Source organism: Leuresthes tenuis, unplaced genomic scaffold (assembly GCF_036924035.1).
Source record: "Leuresthes tenuis unplaced genomic scaffold, fLeuTen1.0.hap1 SCAF_4, whole genome shotgun sequence".
Taxonomy (NCBI): domain Eukaryota; kingdom Metazoa; phylum Chordata; class Actinopteri; order Atheriniformes; family Atherinopsidae; genus Leuresthes; species Leuresthes tenuis.
In genome coordinates, this window is record NW_027325358.1 from 8,204,495 (window position 1) to 8,230,160 (window position 25,666).

Consider the following 25,666-nt stretch of genomic DNA (forward strand, 5'->3'; position numbering starts at 1 on the left):
TAATGAGCTTTGAAAATCTGGAGTCTTCACAAAAACGGGGACACAATCTTCTTTTACGTTCCTCTCCCAGAGGCATACAACTAAAACTGCAACAGCTTGCGTGTGACTTGCCAGGAGAAGAAAAGGTAGCAGGCATCAAGGCATGCTGGAGGCAACATGCCCAAACAAATGCTCACTGGCAGGCAGCGCTTTCCTTACAACTTACAAACTTCATCTTTAAGCAAAGATTAGCTAAAGGATTATAGGACTGGATGCTTTTAGCTCCGCAAGAGCGCTCAATGTCTTTCCTAAGAGAATTACCCTTCCTCCATTTTCACCCATCTTTTATGCTCATCAAACAGAATGGAGATGTGCGATAGAGCAAGAAGGGAAAGAGGCAAAGATAGGCAGAAGGAGAGGGTGAAAAGGAGAGAATTAGATTCTCTGACACTGCGCTAATTGAGTGATCTCCTCTGTGCCCAGCTCAGCCTGCCAAGTTTTAATTAGCAACTAATCAAATCAATATGGACGCTGCCAAGCGAAGAAGAAGGCACCTAGATCATGGGATGGCAGCCGGGGGTCATAGCTGTATGTGACCTTTGCACCTGGAGGTTGTCTTTTTTAAGGCTGTTAATGATGATGGTGCTTCATCTTCTCTCTTTGTGAGAGAAGGATGAAGCTATTCTAAGACAAGCAACGTAATGATGCATTACCCAACTGCTTCAATATAATTAAACAGAGAAATACAAGCTGATGTTCACAAGGTTATGTTGTCTTTTTATATGGTCATATGTAGGAGAGGAAATTTCCCCTTTTAGAAAAAGAAAGTCGACACTCTTTCCAATCTAAATGTTTACATATTAGGACAAAATTAGCAAAATACATCATCTGATAAAGCTCAACATGTGAAATATTACACCACTGTAATTATCAATTTTTCCAAGTACCAAGACAAAATGCAGAAGCAGTGTGTCAAAAACTACGTACATCATGACTACTTTAATAGGAATTAAGAAAGTAATTTGCATTCAGGATTTGTTTATGGAATGCATTTGATTAATTGATCATCAGCAAGTGTTAGCAGAGGTTTTGGCAGTTTGCTGTTCTGGAGCCTTCAGGTGTGTTTTAACACAATGCCAAGAGGAAAGACATCAGCAATGATCTTAGAGAAGCAGTTGTTGCTGGACAACAATCCAGGAGGGGTTATAAGGTAATTTCCAAACTATTTGGAGTACATCGTTCTACAGTGAGAAAAATGTGAAGTGGAAAACATTCAAGACAGCTATCAATCTTCCCAGGAGCGGATGTCTTAGCAAGTTCAACCAAAGGTCAGATCATGCAATGCTCAGAGAGACTGTAAAAAAAAACAAGAGCTAAAGATGAGACTCTACAGGCCTCAGCTAGCATGTTAGATATTAAAGTTCATGAAGAAAAGTACAAGAAGAAAAAGACTGAACAAGTTTGGCTTGTTTGGAAGGGTTGCAGGAGAAAGCCTCTTCTCTCTAAAAAGAACCTGGCAGCACAGCTTAGGTTTGCAAAGCTGCATCTGAACAAACCAAACAAAGACTTCTGGAACAATGTCCTTTGGACAGACCAGAACAAAGTGGAGATGTTTGGTCATAATGCACAGCAGCACGTTTGGAGAAAACCAAACACAGCATATCAGCACAAACACCTCATACCAGCTGTCAAGCACTGTGGTGGAGGGCTGATGATTTGGGCTTGTTCTGCAGCCACAGGACCTGGGCACCTTGCAGTCATTGAGTCCACTATGAACTCCTCTGTATACCAGAGTCAAATGTGAGGCCATCTGTTTGACAGCTAAAGCTTGGCTGAAACTCAGTCATCAACAGGACAATGATCCAAAACATAGCAGCAAATCTATAACAGAATGTCTGAAAAACAAACTACATAAGTTGTTATAGTGGTCCCGTCAATGCCCAGACCTCAACCTGATCGAAATGCTGTGGTGGGGCCTTAAGAGAGCTGTACATAGATGAACAGTACCGAGACAGCCCTCTTAAATATTTTGAATGATACCAGGTGCAACTTAGATAATCATAAACTTACAGTTCTGGTACTACTGGATCTTACCGCCGCCTTCGATACAGTAAACCATCACATTTTATTAAACAGACTGAGGAACCTGGTAGGCCTCTCTGGTACTATTCTTAACTGGTTTGTTTCCTACCTCACAGATCGATACTTCTTTGTAAGTAGGGATACATGTTCCTCAGGAACCCATGAGATCAAGTGTGGGGTTCCCCAGGGGTCAATTTTAGGTCCAATTCTTTTTAATCTGTACATGTATTCCCTCGGGGATGTCATCAGGAGGCACGGCTTCAGCTTTCATAACTATGCTGAAGATACGCAACTGTACATTGCCATGTCTCCTGATGACACAGGCCCACTTGATGCCCTTTTTAACTGTATTTTAGATATCAAGTCATGGATGGCAGCGAACTTCTTACAGCTCAACCAGGACAAAACTGAGGTTTTAGTCATTGGTCCTGAAGGCCAGAGAGAGAAACTTTTGACAAAATTATAAAATCTTAAACCAACAAAAACTGTAAAAAATCTGGCATGATTTTTGACTCTGAGCTTAGTTTTATTCCACAAATTAAAAACATAACAAAGATAGATTTTTACCATCTTAAGAATATAGCCAGAGTCCGCCCTTTTCTCTCTCAGGCCAGCGCGGAGGTGCTGATGCATGCTTCTATCTCTTGTCGTTTAGATTACTGTAATGCCCTGCTTTCTGGTCTTCCAAAAAAGACTACTTTTAATTTTCAGCTACTCCAGAATTCAGCCGCACGAGTGCTGACGAGGACCAGAGGGCGGGAGCACATTACACCAGTTTTAAAATCACTCCATTGACTCACCGTACATTTCAGGGTCAATTTGAAGGTTCTTTTACTCGTTTTTAGATGTCTTAACGGTCTTGGGCCTTCTTATTTATCTGACTTACTTTTACCATATGAATCCTCATGGATCCTGAGGTCTTCCGGCACTGGCCTTTTAACAATACCACGTGTTCAATTGAAAACACACGGGGAGGGGGCTTTTAGTTATCATGGCCCCTGATTGTGGAACAGCCTGCCGGATAACCTCAGGGCCGCAGAGACTGTTGATGTTTTTAAAAAGAGACTCAAGACTCACCCTTTTAATCAGGCTTTTATTTGATTTTATTGATTCTTTTTATTCCTTTTAAGCAAATTTTTTATCATATTTAATTTTTCTTCTATATTATTTTAATTATATGTTTAAAACTCCATGTTTTAGTTAGAGGTTTTAATTTCATGTTGTAGTTACATGTTTTAACTCCATGTCTTAGTTAGAGGTTTTAACTATATGAGCTGAAAAGCTTTTTATCTATTTTGTTAATTTTACACCTTATCATATTTTACTGTTTTAGTATTTCAGTTTTTAGCTCCAGTGTTTCCTCATGGGGGCCTACCACACAGGGCGCTGCTTTTGGTCCACTGAGGGGGGTGCTGTTCTGTGGACAGCTCTGGCCCAGGTGGTTGGAGGACTCTGCACCTTGTTGTGGGGCCTCTTGTCTGCCCGGGTCGGGACTGTCTCTGTGGCAGCACTCCCCGTGGTCGTGGGCTGGGAGCCCTCTCAGTGTCGTCATCCCCCCCTAAGGTAGCTCTTTCCTTGCCTTAGGTCTGGGTGCCCGGCCATGTCTCTGTCTGATAGGTGCAGTGGGTCTGAGCTTGTGTGTTTGTGTGTGCATGCGTGTGTGTTTGTCTTCGTGTCTCTCTGGGTATTTATGGGGGTGGGAGGGTTGGTATGTTTTATCATTGTTGTTTTTAGCCTCTGTGAGGCACTTTGTGTTGCTTTTAAAGCATGAAAGGTGCAATATAAATGAAATTTGATTTGATTTGATTTGATTTGAATGCCCACAAACCCTGATGAACTGAGGCAACATTGTAAGGAGGAATGTGTCTGCAACAAAGTAAGAGAACGATAACATAATACAGAAAACAGTTACCTCAAGGTTATCGCTGCTAAAGGTGGAAGATGTTGTAAGACAGTGTTTTTTAAAAAGAGTTTTTAAAAAGTACATTCTTTTCACAACACTGTACAGAGCTGCACAGCTGACTTTTGGCAATTCCATTGTCAGTACAATGTAATTTACACATACATACAATTAAAAATATTTTTAAAAAGAGGTTTTAAGGATGGACTTCTATCCGAGCACAAGAAATTCAAATAAATGCTGCTTGATGACAAATGCTACACACACAAATATATTCTCTACCTTCCATCAGATAGATGTGCCTTCAACAAACCCTTGAAGGTGATAATTACAGAGAACCCTGATGTGATGTGTTGTTCTTAGCCATCCTAAGATAACTCCATATAAGCTGGAGATGAGAAGCAAAGCCACTTCTGCTCTTTCATCTGCCCTGAGAAGCTGTCAACACATCCTGACCTCCCCTGGAGGCAGCCAGCTGGGCCTTATGTCTTCTGAAGCCTGGGGGCCCCTGTGGCTCCTACAGCTGCTACAGCTCCCTCTATGTTAAACACACATTAAATACACAATCACACATGAAAACACAACATCCTTCTGGTTCTAGCAACACGTACAAGTCTTGTCAGAAGGGCCCTTAGACTATAAATGTTCTTTACTCTTAATCAAAGTCAGAGCAGTTAGTGGCTGTACTGCCACACCAACATTCATGTCATTTCACAAAACCCTGCACCACAGAAGCTAAATTGTGTAAGGATGCTAGCTGAAAAAAAAAAGCCTCTGCATTCCAGCCCGAAGTGGTTATAGACCATAAAGAGAGTTCCCATATTTTATAATGCCACAAATATAAAGTGTCATCAAACATCTCACTCTGGCTCACTGATAAAAAGCAAATTTCAGATTACTTGCTAAATGCTAAACAGCTACAAGAGCATCTACTCCCATTTGTTGAAAAAGGAAAGATAAGACAATATGGTGTAAAGTAAAGGAGTTTTCCATTTATTTCATCACCTTTTGAGATAAAATTGTGTATTACTTTATGGCCGTGAATTCCCCAGATTACATAGAGGAATGTCAAGTAAAAATCCTCAGTTCACACAAGGCTGCTTTTTATTTCAATAGATATTTTCCTTGTGAACTAGATTCTGTTGTTCTGGGGGCATGACAGAGAAAAAAAACAATTTTATTTGGGAAATACAGAGAATGCACAACCTTTAAAAAGATGATTCACCACCTGTGAATAATAAAAGGATCCCAATGTTAGCAGATGGCTGCCTGCAGCAGTGGCTGCACAGAAAATCTTCATCAAGTATAGAATAAGATAAAGCTTAGGAGCTTTGTACTAAACAAAGATAATGGAAAAATCATGTAGTACAATCTGACGTATGCAAATTCTAGTATTTGATGATGTAGAGTAATAGAAATTAGATGCAATGCTGCTTTTAAATAAATTAAATATTTATGCAACCACTGGAAAGAGGCCCATGAAATGTATTAGATATATTCATGTTCCCTTTAAGAAGTGTCATAAACTGGAAAAACATATCCAGTGCCATAATCAGGTCAAAATTTCACTTTTAAAATTTCTCCACTTAGGCCTTTTTTGTGTACCTGTGCTTGTGTTTACTGTGTTTTATGCTAATTAAAAATCACATTACAAAAATGCCTTAACCAAAATAGAGTTAGATGTCACTTGAATACCTCTAAATAACCAGAAGCATGGTGAAACAAAACAGTACAGCTTAGAAAATGTTATCACGTGAACTGTGAACATGCTACTAATCCTTTAATCATGCAAATATGCATACATTAGTATCTAACTCACAGCAAAATTGTGCTACAGCAGCTAACATAGCTCTCAACAACAATCTTTCTGTAACCTGGTAGCATAAGAGACACAACTGAGTCACTTCTATTTAAAGATCACCTATGGCAAAAAATATGTATAATAAAAAGACTAACCTTTAACCCTATGTCTAACTATCTCATTCATCATATGCACACCAGACTCCTCCACACCGTGAATACACCAACACACACCTCCCACACCACTCCCAACTCACCGGCTCGCCCTAATAATAAGGTTTAAAGTCCATGTAAATTTTTTTTTCAATGCTCGAAGACACAAGTATAACAAGGAGTCAACACAATATGATACAGCTGCAAAGACTGTCAGATATTTAATATGCTGTTGTGACATGGCAATGATTGTGGTATTAAAATAATTAAATATTCATCTCATGTAAATTACACGTGATAATATATATTTGCATCTCAGCTGATAAAATAGAAACAGTCCTGGTTGCAGACTGGGGTTGTTGTACAGTCCCTTACTTCCTTTTTTGAAGGTAATTCTATTGCCAGAAAAGGAGATGAATAAATGAATAAATCTGATAGAAACAAAGATTCAAAGTTTTCTATTGATATAGGAATATTATAGTTATTGTGAATGCTGTTGGCCACAGTAAGCAGGTAGTGAACCTCTCATATTTAAACACGTCTAATACATGACAAACCTAAAAAAAACCATTACTGTCAACCTGCAGAGTGGGGCAAACTAAGAGCATTTAGGATTTATCGGTTATTAGCAACAATATTAGCTCCCTGATAACAAGTTAAAAACAGCAGACAGGGATGAAATGAAGCAGAGGACAACTTATCGTGTTAATATGTGAGGAATAAAAACTTTCCAATAAGAAATGAAAATATTTAATTTGTGATAGCGGTTTTGTTTACTTTTAAATGTGTTTACTTTTAAATGTGCTCCAGTCATTTTTGATGTTTTGATCCTTTCTGTGACTTTTTCTCCCCTCTGATGTTTTTTGATCCAGTTGCGGTAAACTGGGCAGTGTCTCGCTCCTTTGAGACTTTACTGAGTAAAGATGAAGGTGAAGTAGGGAAGGGCACAGGAAGGGCTAATTTGCATATTCATATAACCCTACATAAAAAATCAGTAAAAGGTATATAATGAGAATATTTTTGTTTTTACATTTAATTGATCCCTAAAAATGGTTGTTTTTAGAAATAACTCCACAGGGAATATGGGACATTCTCAGAAGCAATCACAATAAGCTTATTTGTTGTTTTGTTTCAAGAACTCATTTTCCAATTAAATGCAATGTGACATGCTTTAAGTCACATTACACACTCACTCATAGTTAATTATTTCAGGCTAAAGGGTGATTACTCTTATTTACTGCAGAGCATACTGCACATCATCCACATAGAAGGCCAAACTGTGCTGTAATGCTCAAGGTGATCTATAGCGGACAAATGAGAGGACTAATTAATAAAGGTGGACTCTTGCCGGCACCTCTTGGCCTCCCCGCTATTACATGTACATTAGCAGCTTGTGCTCACTGCCTGTTAATTAACCATTACTTAACATGCAGCGAGGGGAATGAGAATGACTGCTGCATCGTTTACCTGACAACTCAGGTGTTGTCTCCACAGCAGAAGCAGTAGTGGGATCCTAAGACGGGACCCGGTGGAGCACATTGCCCTTGAGGACAGCCAGGGACTGCAGGGCAGAATGGATGGCTGCATTCACAGCCATAAATTCACTGCTTCCTAACTATCTCATTCATCATATGCACACCAGACTCCTCCACACCGTGAATACACCAACACACACCTCCCACACCACTCCCAACTCACCGGCTCGCCCTAATAATAAGGTTTACAGTCAGAGATAGGGCAGAAAGTGAAAAACATTAGATAAGTGTATCAGTGAAATGACCATATGACAATGCTCAGCCCTTTATTTCACCTTGGAATGTATAAAGTCATTCAAGCTGAGGGAAACAACTGTGCAAGAGTCGTCTCCATCCCTACCAATAATACATTTTCATATCTTCCTCTCTGCCGGTCACCATTTATTCCAGAGTTTCCTCAGGTCTTTGTAGATATGGCATAGCTATGTTGGGTGGTGGAATGAATCACATGGTTGGGAGAGAAAAATAAATCCAGTGTATGATCTCATGCAACATAAAGGAAATGTTTTTGAGTTGGTGCAGAGGCAACGTAGTTTAAGAATGTATATATACATATATGAATAATCTTAAAAAAGGAAATCACTTTCAAATTGTGTGCTCTGACGGAAAGGCTGGGTGTCGTCTGGTGTTGATTTTCAGTTCTGATTTGACTTTTTGCTTGATAGTTCTCACTATAAATGTAGATTGATTGTGACAGGGGACAGTCTTGATCAAAGTTTAACAAATTCTCTTTTTATGACGTTCTTAGTTTGTTGGACAGCTTGTTGTTTCTTTAGTTATATTTAATATCCAAAATCCTTTGTTGTGGCTTGAATGTATAAATCCTTAATGTATAAATTCATTAAGGAGGAAGTGCCTTGATTCACTTCTATTTTGACTTTTCTGCCCAGCAAAGTGATGTAAGGCAGCTGAAGACACAGAGCTTAGTAAAAACAAATGTTTCTCTTTTGACTGAATCCATGCTTCAAAATTTTACTGCACTTTCAATATCAATTCTCTCTCTGAATCAATCATAATTAGTCTTGGTGTTTGCCAACCAGCCTGGCCTGAATGCAGTATGGACCAAAAGCAGAAGAGGAATGCTCAAAATAAGGCATATTTCTACTGCCCTCAAGTGTTCGGTGAAGGAACAATAAGGAATCCGTAAACTAGCAGGTATTAGACATACTGACGCCATCCATTACCTTCTGGACTGTTGTGGGCTCTGTGAGAACTGATGCAATAGGAAGCAGATAATATATTTCCAGACTCTGATGGCTAGTCTCTCAGTTTTCTGTGATAATGGATGAGATGTTTGTGCAAGGACCTCTACGTGTACTGCAAAATGATTTCCTCTTGCCACGAATTTGCAGCATTGAATTGCTTTGCTCAAGCTGCATCACCATCACATTGAGGAAGAACACTGTGAGACAAGATCATTTCACAGTACTTTCATTACTCAGGCCAACACAGGGAAAGATTTACTTGAGGCAGAGATTTTTTCTACAGAGTGGCAAAGGTTTGCAGGCAACAGTAAAATCGATGTGTTTGGAACTTATTAAAAGCAAAAGTTGTCCATGTTATAGTTAAAAAGGGAGTCATTTTGCACTCTGCCACTGCAAGAAAATGAAAAAGGAAAGTTCCCCAAATTGTTAAACAATGCTAAATACATTTCTGGTTTTAATTGTAGAGGTAAAACTGCTGGCTGTGAGTTTATGGATGATAACCAGGATACTCTTTCCAGGAAAATGTAATTCTTGATTTCATTTTTTTTTCATTTTTCACTTTTTTCATTTTTGTTTTAGCTAAACAAAAAGAAAAAGAAAACATTCAAAACTGACTTTGGCAAATAGTGGACTTTGTTTTATTTACCTTCTTTCAAAAGCTGATTTAAGTTAAACCATTTTTCCACATCCTTGCTGTTGTAGCAACCCGGTACTGATTCATCGTGTTGCCATAGTGGCGAGAAAGATTAGACAATGAGAGAGTCAGGCAATGAGATAGCCAACCATTAAAATGTCTTTAGAGAGTCATGGGTGGAACCTGTCTTATTTAAACTTCTCCCATCTCAGTCTAGATGCCAGAAAAAGACAGTGTCTGAAAGTAACAAACATATCATATCAATCTTGAAATGATTTTTTCCTCTCGTTATCTTAAGAGGCATGAGCCTCATCAGGCAGTGAGTGAACTTCAACTACACTGGGGGAAGTGCCATGAAAAAAAGACAGATGTAAAAAACATTAGAGGAAAACTTCAATTTGCAACTAAACTGGAAGACCTGGCCTTTTTTAAATAATATGTAAGTACTGTATCTTTAATACATAAGTATGTTATCCTGTTTTAATAAGTACAGCGTTTTCAACTGACTCATTCATCAAAGGCTCACAAAGACACAACCAAGATGCTCCCCTGTTACCTCTGGATCTGTATCAAAGCAGGCCAAAGAGCAGACTTTTTATTTCGGTATTAATGTATTCTATTTGTTTAGAGAGCTGCACATCTCTTCTTCCCCTCCCCAGCGGTGCTTTAGAAGCTTCAGGGACATCTCAGGGATCCAGCTGACATATGGTGAAGACAGAAGAAACATGTCGGAGGCTGCCAGGCTGTGGACCCCTGGTAAAAGATGTACAGTGACATATAGTCTTCAAACAGACTCTGTCACAGCGACGGAAACAGAGGAATGAACAAAGCTTTTCTGCATTCTTTTCCAACTGCAGGTGTTTTCCTTCAGAAGAGATTTCCAATTTTAAAAAGCCCTGGTGCTGTTTCAAAGGTTCAAAGCTTTGAATTTCTAGGTGAGTTTCAGTATCATAATCAATTTGTATGTGATTCCTTATCCAAAAACTCAGAAGTGTGTTGTTTTCAGTCTACACATGACCGGGAATGTTGCTGCAAAACACGAGCTTAATTAAGATGATCTTTTAATATATGTGATTAGGTGCCACATGCACACAGGACAGGAGAGTAAATATTTGCCTATATTTGTGTGTAGACACACATAAAACAAGGATGTCAAATGCAAAGGTGAAAATATCTAACCCAAGGCAGTCCATGAATTAAATATCTTTGTTTAGGCTGACAGGTCCTGAGTGGACTGAAAAATTAAAGTGCCTTTTTCAGGGAAATAAAAAGAAAAAAGAGGAAGCTAAATGAAACTGTTAAAAACAATAAACATAATTTGAACAAAAAGAAAAAAAAAAGAGGATATATTTACGTTTGAGAACATTCAATAATCCATATCCTCATAAAGACCACTCAAAGGCTGTCTGGTCCTGTGTAAAAGCAGTTTAATTTATGCACTGCCTTCATTTAGAGATTTATTCTTTTTAATCTCCATCTTCTCTCTGAACGCCAAAATCATTTCAAATCGCCATTAATCAGCTTTGTATATAACTAAAGTAGCGCTGTCATTTGGTGCCTGAATTTTGTTTTTTATTACATCAAGACATAAATGACTGCAGAAAAAGATTCATCAGAATGCATTAACTCTGAAAATCTCCAAAGGGAAGATCACAGACCTCCTGCTACACTTCAGCCATACTGTTGAATAATGTTATAGGGCTGTTTTTCTTTCTATTTTAAGTGTATGGTTTTTATTGAAGTTCCTTTAACACTTACTTGCTTGTAAGTTCTCCGACAGTTTCAAAGTTCTGCTCTTGGAGAACTTCATTAACTGGAGACAAAACGTTTTTTTCAACAGATCAAATACCAGCACCTTTATGGAAAATAACTTCAGACTTACTGGAACATTTTTGGTGACTTGTTCATCCCTATTTGATCATTTCTCACGGCATTTCGCTAGTATTTTAAGATTGTGTGACATACTAATCTTGATGAACTCAAACAAAGTGAAGTTTTACTTATTTTCATTCCCTTGAAAGGTTATGTAAATGCCACTACCCAGAGGTGAGCTTGTTTCCCTGATAGTCTATTATCAGTCAGATTGGAAGTAACTTTCTGTTAGTTCACACCTGCCTTTTAACAGTGCAGCTCTACAAATACTGTCAAACTGTTTCCAAGCAATCTAAATAACTGTTTTTGTTTTTTTTTTTCTTGCCACCAAGACACGTGAGCCCAGATGCATTGATGTCTTTGCTGCTAACAGGTTTAAAACGCTGAGATTAGTATCCCAAATCTTTACCATACAGGAGCAGCATCAGTTTGCTTTAACTTTTACAGGAAAGCTCTCAAGTGCTGTAAAGCCACAAGGGAGGCGGTCTGTTTGTGTGCTCTTAGCGCACAAGGAGCATCTGGACACAAGTGTTGCATTAGCAGGCTGTTATCGTCCCTCCTCCCCATCTAATGTGAGGTCAGGAACCAGACAACAAGAGTCTGGGGACGAGACAAAACGCACTGAGGACCGTTGGAAAAGGTCACAGCTGTGAGATGATTGCCAGGGCACAGAAGCAAGGCCCTTTTTTTTTTTTTACAAACGATTAACTGTGTAGTGAAGATGTAGCAGCTTTTAATAGCCACTGGGGGAACCACTACTACACAAATGTACTTAATTGAAGTTTGCTGGAGTCAGGGTGCACACACAAACAGGAATATAGTGCTCATTGATGCAAACCTCTGGAGTGTGTGGTCAGATCACAAAATGCAGCCATTTGTTGGAATGCTTTCTTGCATCCATGGACAGCTTTAGGCTTTTTGGATGCTTCACTTCTGCTCAGGTTAGTGGGCTGATCATAATCACTTTATGACCTCTCTGATAATTTAGTGTCCTTGAATCAGGAACAACAGGACAGTCTTCCTCATAAAAAAAAAAAAAAAACTAAAGGCAGATTTAACTTAAAAAACAAGTTTTCTGTTGTCAAGCATGTCTAATTTGAGTCAAATTCTGCTCTTGTATAAACATTAACAACTGATCCTTATCCCAAACTCATAGATTTCTTTTAACTATTCACCTTAATGCTCATCTGTAGCTGCTTTTAAAATCATTTAACTGTTAATGTATCATCTTAAATGGATGTAAACTGTCAGTTAAGCTGTTAACACTAAACTTTAGAACTGCTGTTACATTTTTCTTCCGTTTGGTATGATCATTCTGACTTTTAACATCTACATACAGTATAGGCCAAAGGTTTGGACACACCCTCTCAGTCAATGCGTTTTCATGACTATTTACACTGTAGATTCTCACTGAAGGCATCAAACCTATGAATGAACATGTGGAGTTATGAACTTAACAAAAAAAGGTGAAATAACTGAAAACATGTTTTATATTTCTACTTTCTACAAAATAGCCGGCATTCTCTCGATGAGCTTCAAGAGGTAGTCACCTGAAATGGTTTTCCAACAGTCTTGAAGGAGTTCCCAGAGGTGTTTAGCCCTTGTTGGCCCCTTTGCCTTCACTCTGCGGTGCAGCTCACCCCAAACCATCTCGATTGGGTTCAGGTCCGGTGACTGTGGAGGCCAGATCATCTGCCGCAGCACTCCATCACTCTCCTTCTTGGTCAAATAGCCCTTACACAGCCTGGAGGTGTGTTTGGGGTCATTGTCCTGTTGAAAAATAAATGATCGTCCAACTAAACGCAAACCGGGTGGGATGGTATGTCGCTGCAGGATGCTGTGGTAGCCATGCTGGTTCAGTGTGCCTTCAATTTTGAATAAATCCCCAACAGTGTCACCAGCAAAACACCCCCACACCTCCTCCATGCTTCACGGTGGGAACCAGGCATGTGAAATCCATCTGTTCACCTTTTCTGCGTCTCAAAGACACGGCGGTTGGAACCAAAGACCTCAAATTTGGACTCATCAGACCAAAGCAGATTCCCACTGGTCTAATGTCCATTCCGTGTGTTTGTTGGCCCACATAAATCTCTTCTGCTTGTTGCCTCTCCTTAGCAGTGGTTTCCTAGCAGCTATTTGACCACTGAGGCCTGATTCTCCTCTTAACAGTTGTTGTAGAGATGGGTCTGCTGCTAGAACTCTGTGTGGCATTCATCTGGTCTCCGATCTGAGCTGCTGTTAACTTGCGATTTCTGAGGCTGGTGATGAACTTGTCCTCAGAAGCAGAGGTGACTCTTGGTCTTCATGTGTGCCAGTTTCATTGTAGTGCTCAATAGTTTTTGCGACTCCTACTTGGGGACACAGTTTTTGCAATTTTCCAGACTGACTGAGCTTCATTTCTTAAAGTAATGGTGGACACTCATTTTTCTTTAGTTAGCCGATTGGTTCTTGCCATAATATGAATTCTAACATTGTCCAATAGGGCTGTCAGCTGTGTAGTAACCTGACATCTGCACAACACAACTGATGGTCCCAACCCCTTTGATAAAGCAAGAAATCCCACTAATTAACCTCAATAAGGTACACCTGTGAAGTGAAAACCATAGAAAATAGAAATATAAAACATGTTTTCAGTTATTTCACCTTTTTTTGTGAAGTTCATAACTCCACATGTTCATTCATAGTTTTGATGCCTTCAGTGAGAATCTACAGTGTAAATAGTCATGAAAATAAAGAAAACACATTGAATGAGAAGGTGTGTCCAAACTTTTGGCCTGTGCTGTATTACTACCATAAAAACCTGCATTATAAGGTCTCATCTATCCACAAAACCCTTCTACAGCCTCCAACAGAAAAGATGTAGTGCTTCCCGAGTTATCTCTTTGGCATTTTTTATGCAAGAAATAAATCACAGACTGCCAGCTTTCCCCTGGTTGTTTTTATTTGCAGTTCTTTACATTTTAGAAAAAGAATCCAAGGATTTTGCCTCCTGTGTGTTTCCGTCTGGCCTCTTCGTGGTCCATGATGCCAGCTGAGGTGGTCAGCACAATGTACCTATTGAGGCAAAGATCACAGTTAGCACAAACATCTGCGATATTCCAGCTCTCAGGACAGCATAAAGGCAGTGGGATTACAGCTCAATGACATGCATGTTAATGACAATAGTCATAATGTTACAGTGGGTGTGTCTTAACTTTCCTGTTGCACTTCAGAGCAAAACCATGACCGATTTTAACTTAATTAGGAGGCTTTCTGCTACTCTGTAGTCAACTAAAACTTCGTGGAGAGCTGCAACTCGTCATGGATCTCAATTCTACACCAAGAGATTGTCGTGCTTTGGCCAGAGCATGTAACAGCTATTAGAAAACCAAAAACACCAGTGAGCCACGAAAAAAAGGGACACTGATATACTTCCACATTTAATTATAGGAATAACACTGCTCAATTTAAATGGTACTAACCTTTTAGCATTTTTTCAAAGTCATAATTACTATGAGGAGTTATTGTGTGTCCTCTTTATTACAGCACAGGCACGGTTACACACTGGCGTTGCATCAGGTCTTTAATGGGTTAAATGATGCACACATCTGAGGGATAAGCTTTAGAGAAAACGCCAACATCACATATGAGGTACAAAGTGGTGCAACTCTGAGGTGACGTGCTGTACGCAACATGACATCATAAAAAATAAAAAATCTGAGCCAGCAGCTGAATCAGTTCACACATTCTTCACGTTTTCGTCAGATTCAATAAAAAGTGAGGTTCTATGTCAAGATGACTAGATTTTTTTCTTTCAGTTTTAAGTAATGTTTTAATGATTGACTACTGTAAAGTTAAAAGAAAAGGTTTGCAAGTTGCAACACTAATTCCAGAAAAACGAATCGTTAACGTCAAACTACACAAAGACTTCAGAAATAAAACACCGGACCAGTCTGTTGCACCGCAGCAGTGACTTTTGGTCATCCAGCTGTTTGTAGCTGAGGTTCAACTTTTCACTGTGAAAACTTGAACTGAAATGTGGGCATTTTCCTACGCATCCTTATGTGCGACAGCCTGTTCGTTAGTGAAACCCTCTGGTCTACCTCCTGAAATACTGCGGATGTTGACCCAGTTTAGTTTAAGTAAAAAAGCAGATATATAAGCTACAGATAACACTGAATTCAGTAGGTTTGGATTACGATTCCACCTTCCATCATCTCCTCAGCATCTATACGTAGACACACAGGTCTCCGTTCTGGCTGCTGTCAAAAGTCTGGCTTAAACCACAATGTAGCCTATTTTAAGTCCGTTTTTTAAGAAGAAATTGTTGACACAACAGACAGAAAGATGACAGCATGAAACAGACTTAGAGAGGTCAGGTAATATCAAGGTATGATGAGGTGATCAGGTTCTGCACTGTACCCTCATGTCAGACTTCCACCGTTTTCATTCAATCGACTGAACAGCGGTTAACTACCAAAACAACTCGGCTTACACAATTTCTAGAAATGAATACAGACATAGGCCATCACATCCAAAACAACAAAATGCAGAGTGAGGGCTTCAAACACGAGGCCCATTTACTTCCTATAAGATGGCGTGATGAACAATGAGCACCTTTAAATTGAGTAAATCATATTGGCAGACAACAGGACTGCAGCAGAGAAAATAATGGCCAATAACCAACCAACAATAACCACATAATACTTTCTATTGGTGTATGCAGTTTAAACCTGGTAAACAGACTCATTGGACTGGATGACAGGACATGCTTGGCTGTCACTGTGTTAAAATTAATAAAATCCTTGCATAACTTCACTGCTAGAAGCTACGTCTTCTGACATTTCTATAGCTTTGGGGGCGTAAAGGTCGCTCTCATATGCTATTTTCTACAATAACAAATCTCAGTATTTTTAGACAGACGGCTGCATGGAATATATACTGTGGATTTATTCCAAATCAATTAAACTTATGGCTATTTTTGGTTTACTGCAAATCTTTTCTCCAAGTAACATTTTAGACAAAATAAAAAGAGGCTGACTGACATTTCTGCAACCAAGTAGAATCCCACTTTTCTCCGACTAAAAACCCCTGCATTAAAAACAGTAACCAGGACGTTCAGTTCAGTGTCACCTCTTACAATAGATTTGATAGAGGTAAAACAAAGAAGTCTGAGTCATGGTTGTACGTTTACAATTCCCCTACTAATTATTAGTTCTAATTAATTAGAAGAGCATCTATTAGTTTAAGTAATCCTAAAAACAGGAAACGTACTACCTTCAGTAGGGGTTCTTAGCCTGCCTGGGATATACCTGGGAGTGTAAGTCACTTTGTTTAAAAGCTAAATGCGTTTTACTGATTAACAAAAACTTTATTTTCAGAGCAATAATTTCATTAACTGTGCTCCAACGCAGACACACTGATAGGATAAACCTCCACCAGGGTATCTGCACAGGGTCAAATCAGCAAATAGATCCTCCTCTTGACCAGATTTGTGATGCCACTCAGCATTAGTTGACCATGGCGGGTAAATCTAATGATGCCACTGAAATTTAATTTCACTGACTGACCAAACAAAACGGGGGGGTCAGAGATCAGAGTCCACCCAGCTGACCGGGGACACATCTATCAGTGACATGTTGAGAACTAATGAAACAGTATAACAGGTAAATGATAAAAGAGTCAACGCACGTCAGCCCACACTTACACACACGGTCCAGTCTGAAAGACTTGGTGAGCCCCACGAGACAACCTCTGATCAAAAACAAACAAAGGAAAGAACTGCTGTAGAGCAACACCCAAAACTCAGTTGTTTAAAACAGGTTCCTCCATTGAGATTAAACACCACCATATTCAGATTCTGAGACAGAGCTTAACACTGCCAAGCAGTGGAACTGCTTCTTTTCTTTTTGCCAGCAAATGTGCCAATAAGTGAAGAGATGGTGCGAGGAGGAGTGTATCGCAAAGGGAGAGGAAAACGTTTGCCGACAGGAAGAAGCGTCACCTTAAAACAGTGACGATTTCTTACTAAAATCAAGGTTTAACATAACTATGTGTGTGTGTGTGTGTGTGTCAGCAGCATACTAGTGCAGAATTGGTGTGAAAAATGAAAGCCAAACACACCATCCTCTAAGAACAATCACACTCAAGAACCAAGAGAGAGAATCATGAAGGGAAAGTTGTGCACGCTTAAAACAATGCCATTAACGCACGGAACAAGACCAGCAAAACTTAAGCTGAGCAAGAGTAAGTCTACGCTCGTCTTTTCTCACTGAAGAGCTGCACAGTACACAGTCGGTTCATGCGATTCTTACCCAAACTGTCTCGAGGGCAGCAGGTTGTTCTGCCACTTCTCCAGGTCCTTCAGCTGCAGATCAAAACGTGGACTAATCACACCACACTGAGAGAGAGGGAGGGTAAGAAAAAGCACAGGTTTGTACTCCACATTCACACACAGACTGAGGCAAACAGAGGAAGCAGCATCATCTTAGTTGACTTTCATATTTCTCATCTCAGAAAGTTGCTGTATTTACCATTTTATTCTTGTAGAAAAAAATAAGCAATAAGATAAAGTCCTGATTCCAATATCTTACAAAAGCTACAAATGTTATCCCTTACACCACTGATCACAAGTAAAAGCTGTGGTAAATGCAGAGTTAGAAAAGCTTTACCTTGTTAAGCCTTCCTGTGAGATTGACAACAATTTTTCCGGCTCTGTGATCATCAATGATCTCAAACTCACCAATGTAACCTGGAGATCCAAAAGCAAAAGATTAGCAGATGAACATGATGCACTGTGTCATATTCCCAACTCCTCTTCAAAGTTCATCAGCTATACAGACATTTATACCACGCTCCTGATAATTTCGGTCTGTCATAACCAGTATCACATACTAACTTAGTTAATTAACTACACTCTGATCAGTACAAGCCACTCACCGTGCTTCATCATGACGGTTAGGAAGCGCACAATAACCTTGGAGCATGGCCTGATGAGGACCTGGCGTTTCCCACGCTTCTCAGCATTGTTGATGCTTTTCAGAGCATCTGCGAGAACGTTCATGCGCACCATGATGCCTGCAGACACAGTCAAAGACAAACATCAAGTATTTTAAAAGAAGTTGTGAGCCTCATCACAAACCTCTGCAAACCGCTTTGCAGACTAAAGAGAGGAGACCTCGCTCACGTTTTCACAACACCAACTGGTGTATTTGGCCTTCAATCAGACACAAAAAGACCTTTTTTCTTAGTAATCATATGGCTGGATTTTACCGTGTACGCGCCTATGAACATGAAGTGAGGGTCGTATGTATAGTTAGCACAACCTGGCTAGCGCTAACCAAGTCGCGGAAATTTGTTTTCTGCCGATGTATTACCAACTCAGTGTTCATTAGCCAGCCGCTTATGATATGTATACATTTTACATGAACCAAACGCGTATCAACGAACGGTCATTTCCCTTTAGGGACATTAACTACGGTTAGTAAAACAGTCTCCAACCAAAGCATGGTCCTTCGTGAGCCCCCAAAAATGCTACGTAGCTTAGCGGACTACAACGATAGTGCAATAAATACCCTGGCGCCTTCTTACCATGATAAATAACTAATAAAAAACATAAAACTATGCCACACAAAAACATCTGCGGAAAGTCTATTTACTTTTCTTTATACAAACAAGAGAAAACACTCCAGCAAAAGAAGACCTAGCTGCTATCACAGAGCCTTGAACGCACCGATTTCGAGGGCCGAGGAGAGGGGCTGATGGTGAAACTTTATAGGGCAAATGTGATCAAATCTTTTCACTGGTAAAATCGATAATCATCCAGAATTGTTATTATGTGAATTATCTTCAAAACGGGACAATTAATTGAATTTATAACATTCAGATGCTTTAGATACATTGGAGATTGTAGATGACAGTGTAAAAAAGACATCTTACCGGTTCTGCAATATGGCGGAAAGAGGAAGTAGTAAAAACCGCAATGCATTATGGGGGAGTAATCCAAGAGTTTTTAAAGTCAAGATAATGTACATCACTACGAAATTATCGCCTTTTCTGCTTTCGTTTTATATCAAAGGTAAAACGACGTTTTAACGTTAATATTTTAACGTAAAATGTGTCCATCAGTTTAGAAATCCTGTCCTAATTGGTATATTTTAGTATATACAGACTGTTTTAGCGTTTCAGCGTCACAAAGAGATGAAGATTCAGGCATTTATGCATCCATTACAATATTAGTGAAACTATTCCAAAACTGTCACATGTTTTAAAAAAAAAAAGAAAATCAACCATATTTGGTAATAATTCAGGTTTTGACTCTCATAGTTTAGGGAGGATTGCGACGGAAGTTAATATTGAATTGAACTTCAAGAATCCAAATTTCCAGTTTGTTTCCAAATATGATTTGTTAGGATATAACTGGAGCTGGAATTTTCCACAGCCTCTCATAACTCCACAATTACTGTAATGAGATAGTAGAGAGGAAAAAAACACTTTCAGCGTTCATTTTTTTTTAATTCCATGATTTAACATGTACATCAGTCATTACAGTATCTAACTAAAAACAGAACATACATATGTAAATGTCAGGCAAAACTAGCATGTCATTGTAGGGAAAAGCACATGTTTGACAACAAGTAAGGACGATGTCAACAGGTTGTAGTCTGTCTGTTTGTCAGTAAATATGAATTATAACAACTGAGCAGTGAATTACCACAGCGTTTTTTTCATCAAAGGCTTCACAGTCAGAGACTGCATTTTGTCCCTGTAGATTATTAACTATTTTATTAGATATTGTCAGACAGTGATCTACTTGTGCTGTCCTACAAAGAAAATATACCACTAACTAGTCACACTTTTGTTCTGCATGCAGAGAAGACACATGATTAATTGTTCATGTGAGGATATATATATGGGGGTTATCTAAATATAGATATCTCACATGAACAGTTAGTTTTTTTAGTTGTACGTTTTTATGAAGAATCAGAACACATTTTTTTTGTATCTGCTGTTGTATGGAATTTTTTAATGACTATCAAGTGAAGAAAGTATAAAACTGTTGTAAAAATGTATATTTTTCTAATCTAAATGTTTGTGCCTCTTCTGTTCATCAAAACTCTACTATGATGCTCTGGTGTTGTATGTTTGACCGATCAGGAGGAAAGTGTGTAGCAGGTTATGTCTAGTCATCTGCTTAAGCTCAAAGCTCTCTGACCCATACAGTTGAAATGACTTCAGTTTAAAGCTCTTTCCTCTGGTGTCCTGTAGAGGGCCCGCTAAACAACACAAACCCAGATGCAGCAATGTACCCACCAGCCTAGTCACAGATGTAACAAACATGTGGTGCATAATGGAATGCTGAGCAGCACAAGACATCGTAACCAGATTTCTACAGAATTTCTATGGTTACATTAAATTTTCAACACAATTTTCCTTATACATTCAGCTAATCTGCTAATTTCCCATTCATGTTTACAGTTAGCCACCATTGCTGACCATGCTGGCCAGAGAATCTGCGTCTCCCTGGGGATCCACTCCCAGCCTCTGGAGATCAAGGCCCATGGCTACCAGCATCTGGAGCAAAGTCAGTTCCTGCTGGGTGGCCCGGTCCACCAAAGCTGGGCAGGTGGGGTTACACTGGGGCCTCTGGCAGGTGTCCACCAGGTGGAAAGGACATCCTTTAGCAGGGGTTCTGTTGTTGCGAATTGCCTCCAGACTTCTGTCCCAGCAGTGTAAAGCCCGTGGCAGAGAGGTGCCCTTAACTTGGAAGCTCATCCAGTTCCTACAGAAACATAAAGTTGGAGATGTTACAAATTACAAACAAGGAAAGATGTAAAGGAACAGGTAAGGGGATGAAGTCAGTCACTAACTAAGGACCATGGAAGTGCAAACAGCAACATCATGGTCTCATCACAAAGTTTATCATTTGCTTTAAGGATGTTTGACTCATTATTGTAAAGCAGAGAGTGTTACATACTGTATAAGAACTGCAACTACAAATTACTTTTGACTTTAAGCTCTTAAAATAAAAACATACCTCCTTCTATGAATACACTTAGCATGACTAATTCCAGCACAGAATACAATGACGTATTAGTGTTGTGCGGTAAAGGTGTTTTTCACAGAGAAACAAGAGGTTTCATAAATGTTAGAGTATAGAAACAGTCGGCCAAGCATGTGAGAGCTTGTGAGAATAAATTAAGTGGTGTTAGATGCTAAATAATATTAACATCAAATGTCCATACTTACCTTTTGGTTATGACTGTGTGGGAGAGGCAGGAAGGTGCAAAAACTGCCCTGAAAGGAATAAACAACAGAGAAAAGTCATCTTTGGTAGCTGTTTAAATCAATGTAGAATTCACTTTTATCTGACGGAAAATTGATTTCAACTTAAGCTGCATTTGCAGGTTCTAGTGCTGTCCTCACATGTTGGGAACTTACGTGACATCTCTCAGAGAATTTTTGAGCTCTAAGCCCAGATTCTGTATGTACTGCCACTGCTCCTCAGACAGACTCTGTCCTCCCATGTAGATGTTTTCCACTCTCAGCTGCTCTTCATCAAAAAGCCACTGGACAACAAACAGAGGGGCTACATGCAAAAATGAAGGGTTGAAGAAGCTCGAATTAGTTTAGTTTCATTTGAACAGACGTAATTGTGCTTAGAAGAACGGGGCATAATGTACATTCATCAGGTGCCATGAGAAAGAGCTACAAATAAATGTAATTGTTTTCCTATTCATAATGAATGTTAAAACACAGAGCATAATAATCTTATAGAGCAATAATACGTTAGGTTAAAGCTTATAGTGCTGTCCTCAACTGGCCAATATAAACAGGTGTTCTTTGCAATACAAAATTAGGAGTCATCTTGTGGTGGCATCACAGATCAATTCTCAGGCATTCAAAGGTAAAAAATTTAACAAATACATTCTCAATAAAAAATCTTATAAAACATAAAGTGGGTAAGCAATTTCTCTACTCCTGTCCAACTGGAGTAAACTGTCCTCAATTTTTGCTTTCTATTTTTCTCCTGTTACTGTGATTATAGCTTTTATTGGTGAATTTAGGATCCAGATGAAACTAATTGTGCATCATGATGCAATGCCTTGCCAATGCTTTTGTACTCCTCGATAGGAGCAGCCTTTCCCAGCAGGACAGTGTGCTTGCTAAAGCAGAAAAGTGTTCAGGAACACATTGAGGAATACAGAGAGATAAATGCTTGACTGTAGACTCCAAAGATACCGATTAGATCAAGCATCCATGGGATGTGTTGGATCCACAGATTGGTTTGTCTCCAAGTGGCTTTTATATTGTGGCTGATAGATGTGTAGATCTGTTCATCTAGTCTCTTAAGTAACAGCAAGTAAATCAATCTCTTCACTTTCAGCTTCTGGGAAAATGACAGTCACAGCTCTCATATTTCAGCACACATTTCTTTTGACCAGCTTAAGTCAGCTATACGGTATGCCGTTCCATCACCGTGATGAACAAAGGCATCAACAAGCACTCACAGGTCAAGGTAGAGTATAGTCTGTGACCAAAGAAGCACTGCCATTCCTCCCCTTTCTTATAGAGCTGTCGACATCTGTCAGGGACCACCCCATTCCACAATCTGTGGAAGTAAGACACAATTTATAAATAGCATAAAAAATTATCCCAATCAAAATAAAAGATGAGTTTATTTCAAAGTCTTTGTTTATCTATGAAACTGAATCAACATAAAATCTCTATAAGCTGTCAGAGGGGCATGTGTCTTTACCGGAGTCCTATCTTGATAGCATCTTCGGGTGAGCAGGAAACAGTCTCAGGGCAGTTGGGAGATCTCTGCTGCTTACTCTCGAGAAACCAGCCAGAATCCACCAGGCCTCGGACCTGAGCCTCTGCACCAAGCTGCTCCAGCTGACTGGCAACCCTCTCAATGTTTAGCAAGACACCCGTTCCACCAGCACTGCAGGAGAGCCGAGAAAATCAGTGAATAATTTGGCTTTGAGATGGACATTTTTCTTGGGAGGTATCAAAATGACACGGGCATGCCAACATTTTAGCAGCTTCACATTTCGACAGTGGATTCTGTTTTAGGGCACCGGGATGTTCCAACAACCATGTTGCTAACCAGGGAGGAATTTTCACCATTACAGGCCATGGCCTTTTGATAAACATTATGTCACTGATCACAGTTCACTGTAAACATCTTTATTGCCTAATGGTAGGCATGGAGATAACGAGGATGGGAATTTGTGTCCAAAAGTTGTAGTTATCATCAGAGCATGAGCAATAAAACAAACTCACCTGGTGCCAGATAGCATGACAACCTTGGCCTGCTTGATTCCTTTGGGGATGAGATCTTTGATGACCTCAAGAATGATGAGGGATCCCATGAAAGTATACTCGGCTGGTTAGAAAGGCAGAGATCAAATTATTAGGGGCAGAAAACAGACAAGTAATAGAGTTTTCTTTTAACAAAAAGAGGCACAAATCTGAAGAAACTTACTTGTGTTTGTGTTTCTTTCTCTTACTTTGTCTCTGCCTTGACGTGGCCTTGGAGGGGGGGTTGGGGCAGGCCCCGTACCACTCCATACATCACTTGAACAGTATGGGATGAATCTGCAGTGATGGAGACAGCCACATTTATTAGACTAAAGCTGTAGGCCATCAATTCAGCTTCTCCTCTCCTCCATAAAAAATCAACTGAGCTTTTTAGTCTGTTTTAGGTCAAATATGTAACAAATATGTTGCTTTAATTTCATCTCTAAGTTAACAGTTTGATGTCCATCAAAATACTGGGTTTATCTTTCCTTAGCATCCAGGGGGGCAATTCTCACAAACCTTTACAGATGATGCAACCGACACCTTCAGAAGCCACAATGATAAGACACACACTGATACAAGCACTTACACAATGTTAGCATTATGCCAGTGAGGATTTTCATCTGCTTGAGAAGACAATATTCCACTTCCTGTAAAACATCCAATTACTGATTAGATCTCCCTCACCAACGAAAGCAACTTAATTGAAACATGTTTGGCATGCATTCTAAAACATGGCTGGCTGACCAACCTCTTTTAGTCTGGGGCCACCCTGATGAGCTCATTAGTCGGGGGATACTTTGGTACCTGGAATCACAGGTGTCTTTGCTGTAGCAGCACCAGCCACCTAAAAATAATAGAGACTAATATTAGACATTCATATCTGAGAGAGGGGCACCCTGGGTTGCCTATTGAGCCTCTGAGGAATGAGACGATTAATACACCTGTATTTTGGACAAGAGAGGCAAATGAATCCTTCCGTTTACAAAATATCAGCACCTGATTTGCTGATTTTTGTTAATGTGTTTGGCGAGTTGCTATGCCACTGCGTTGCATTGGCTTGAGCGTGACTTAATCAAATTTCAAAAACAATTTATTGGCTCAGTCGCCTCTGCAGATTAAATGTTTTTTTAGGAAATTTGTTGCTCTCAGAATAAACAAGTACACCTGGAAGACAATTTGCATACATCCTTAGTCTGTGACAGGAGGAAAACAGAAAACAGATGTTGACAGGAAAAGATGACATCCTTATTAAAATTCCAAAGAGGCATCACACCAAAACAATCTCACCTTTGAGGACCAAATTACCCAATGAAAATACTCACCTTCCAGAAATAACAGCCATCTGCGGCTTCCTCTGAACTCCTTTAGGTAAAACCTGAGAAACCACAAGAAGAAATAATGAGAAGATCAACGTGAAGCAACTATGCATGGATCCATTGTTGCTTTTAAAATCATACAACAAATGGCCCATATCAGTTAGAAACCCAGAACATCTCACCCTGCTGCTGTTCCATCATTACATGTAACATGGGTGTTCTTGAGGAAGTGCAGCCTCATATCATCCGTCTGCTGTCCAGCTGCACGAGCTCCTGCAGCTGCCTCCTGTCCAGATCCAGCTGGCCCTCCGGTGCTTCTCCCGCTTCCTTGGCTTCCAGGAGTAACATTGACCACAGGGGGAGACTGGCCAACAACAAATCCATGGATCCCACCAGTTCTCTTCGTGGACTTTCCAGTAGGTTTACTATTACGATTGGTCTGACCCCAGATTCCCAAGAACAAAAGCAAAAAAGTAACATGCCCAAGTCTCTTCATGTCTGAAGAAAAGGGGCATGTAAAGCAAGAGGTTAATTCAGCCTTGATATCCTGTTACTTTGATTAGATCGTCTTAATATTTAGACACTCTCAACCTAAACTGAATTTACCTTTTCAAGAAGAACCAGTTTTGAGGATTGCTGCTGAGGCACCGCTGGAGTCTGGCAGATGTCTGGTGCTGCTGCTGAGGAGTGAGTGAGAAGTTCAGAAAGCAGGGACCAGGTGTGAGAGGAGGATGCCAGTCATGAGCTGTGATGAAGTCTTGAGCAGGTTTTGATGAAGACCGCAAATCGGTGAGGAGCTTTATAGTGCCACCATTTGGATCAGATTTCCTCCCGTCTTCACTTGCAGCTCTTGCCAGGCCCTGAGATAAACTGCTGACGACACACCTCGAGGGGAGGTACTG

The 25,666-nt window shown here is 39.8% G+C and overlaps 2 protein-coding genes across 2 annotated transcripts; both read right to left on the reverse strand.

Moving 5' to 3' along the window:
* Positions 1 to 14,083: 14,083 nt before the first annotated feature.
* rps15a (ribosomal protein S15a) lies at positions 14,084 to 19,128 on the reverse strand. The gene is made up of 5 exons (XM_072384383.1): positions 19,078 to 19,128; positions 18,079 to 18,216; positions 17,811 to 17,890; positions 17,454 to 17,539; positions 14,084 to 14,214 (listed from the first exon to the last, which is right to left on the reverse strand). Exons 1-5 carry the CDS (start codon positions 19,124 to 19,126, stop codon positions 14,121 to 14,123), a joined length of 447 nt encoding a protein of 148 aa, XP_072240484.1. The 5' UTR covers positions 19,127 to 19,128; the 3' UTR covers positions 14,084 to 14,120.
* A 1,125-nt stretch (positions 19,129 to 20,253) lies between these two features.
* Positions 20,254 to 25,260, reverse strand: notum2 (notum pectinacetylesterase 2). The gene is made up of 11 exons (XM_072383770.1): positions 24,947 to 25,260; positions 24,771 to 24,823; positions 24,197 to 24,292; positions 24,035 to 24,095; positions 23,630 to 23,742; positions 23,428 to 23,530; positions 22,898 to 23,086; positions 22,650 to 22,750; positions 21,580 to 21,727; positions 21,388 to 21,435; positions 20,254 to 20,920 (listed from the first exon to the last, which is right to left on the reverse strand). The coding sequence occupies exons 1-11, from the start codon at positions 25,258 to 25,260 to the stop codon at positions 20,617 to 20,619; spliced, it is 1,530 nt and encodes a 509-aa protein (XP_072239871.1). The 3' UTR covers positions 20,254 to 20,616.
* Between the last annotated feature and the right edge of the window lie 406 nt (positions 25,261 to 25,666).

Coding starts and splice junctions, on each gene's coding strand:
- rps15a (XM_072384383.1), bottom strand. CDS start 19,126: ATGCATTGCGGTTTTTACTACTTCCTCTTTCCGCCATATTGCAGAACC. Junction 17,891..18,078: donor AACCGTCATGATGAAGCACG/GTGAGTGGCTTG, acceptor TTGGATCTCCAG/GTTACATTGGTGAGTTTGAG. Junction 17,540..17,810: donor TCACAGGAAGGCTTAACAAG/GTAAAGCTTTTC, acceptor CCTCTCTCTCAG/TGTGGTGTGATTAGTCCACG.
- notum2 (XM_072383770.1), bottom strand. CDS start 25,260: ATGAAGAGACTTGGGCATGTTACTTTTTTGCTTTTGTTCTTGGGAATC. Junction 21,728..22,649: donor ACTATACTCTACCTTGACCT/GTGAGTGCTTGT, acceptor TTTTGCATGTAG/CCCCTCTGTTTGTTGTCCAG. Junction 20,921..21,387: donor CACACAGTCATAACCAAAAG/GTAAGTATGGAC, acceptor ATGTTTCTGTAG/GAACTGGATGAGCTTCCAAG.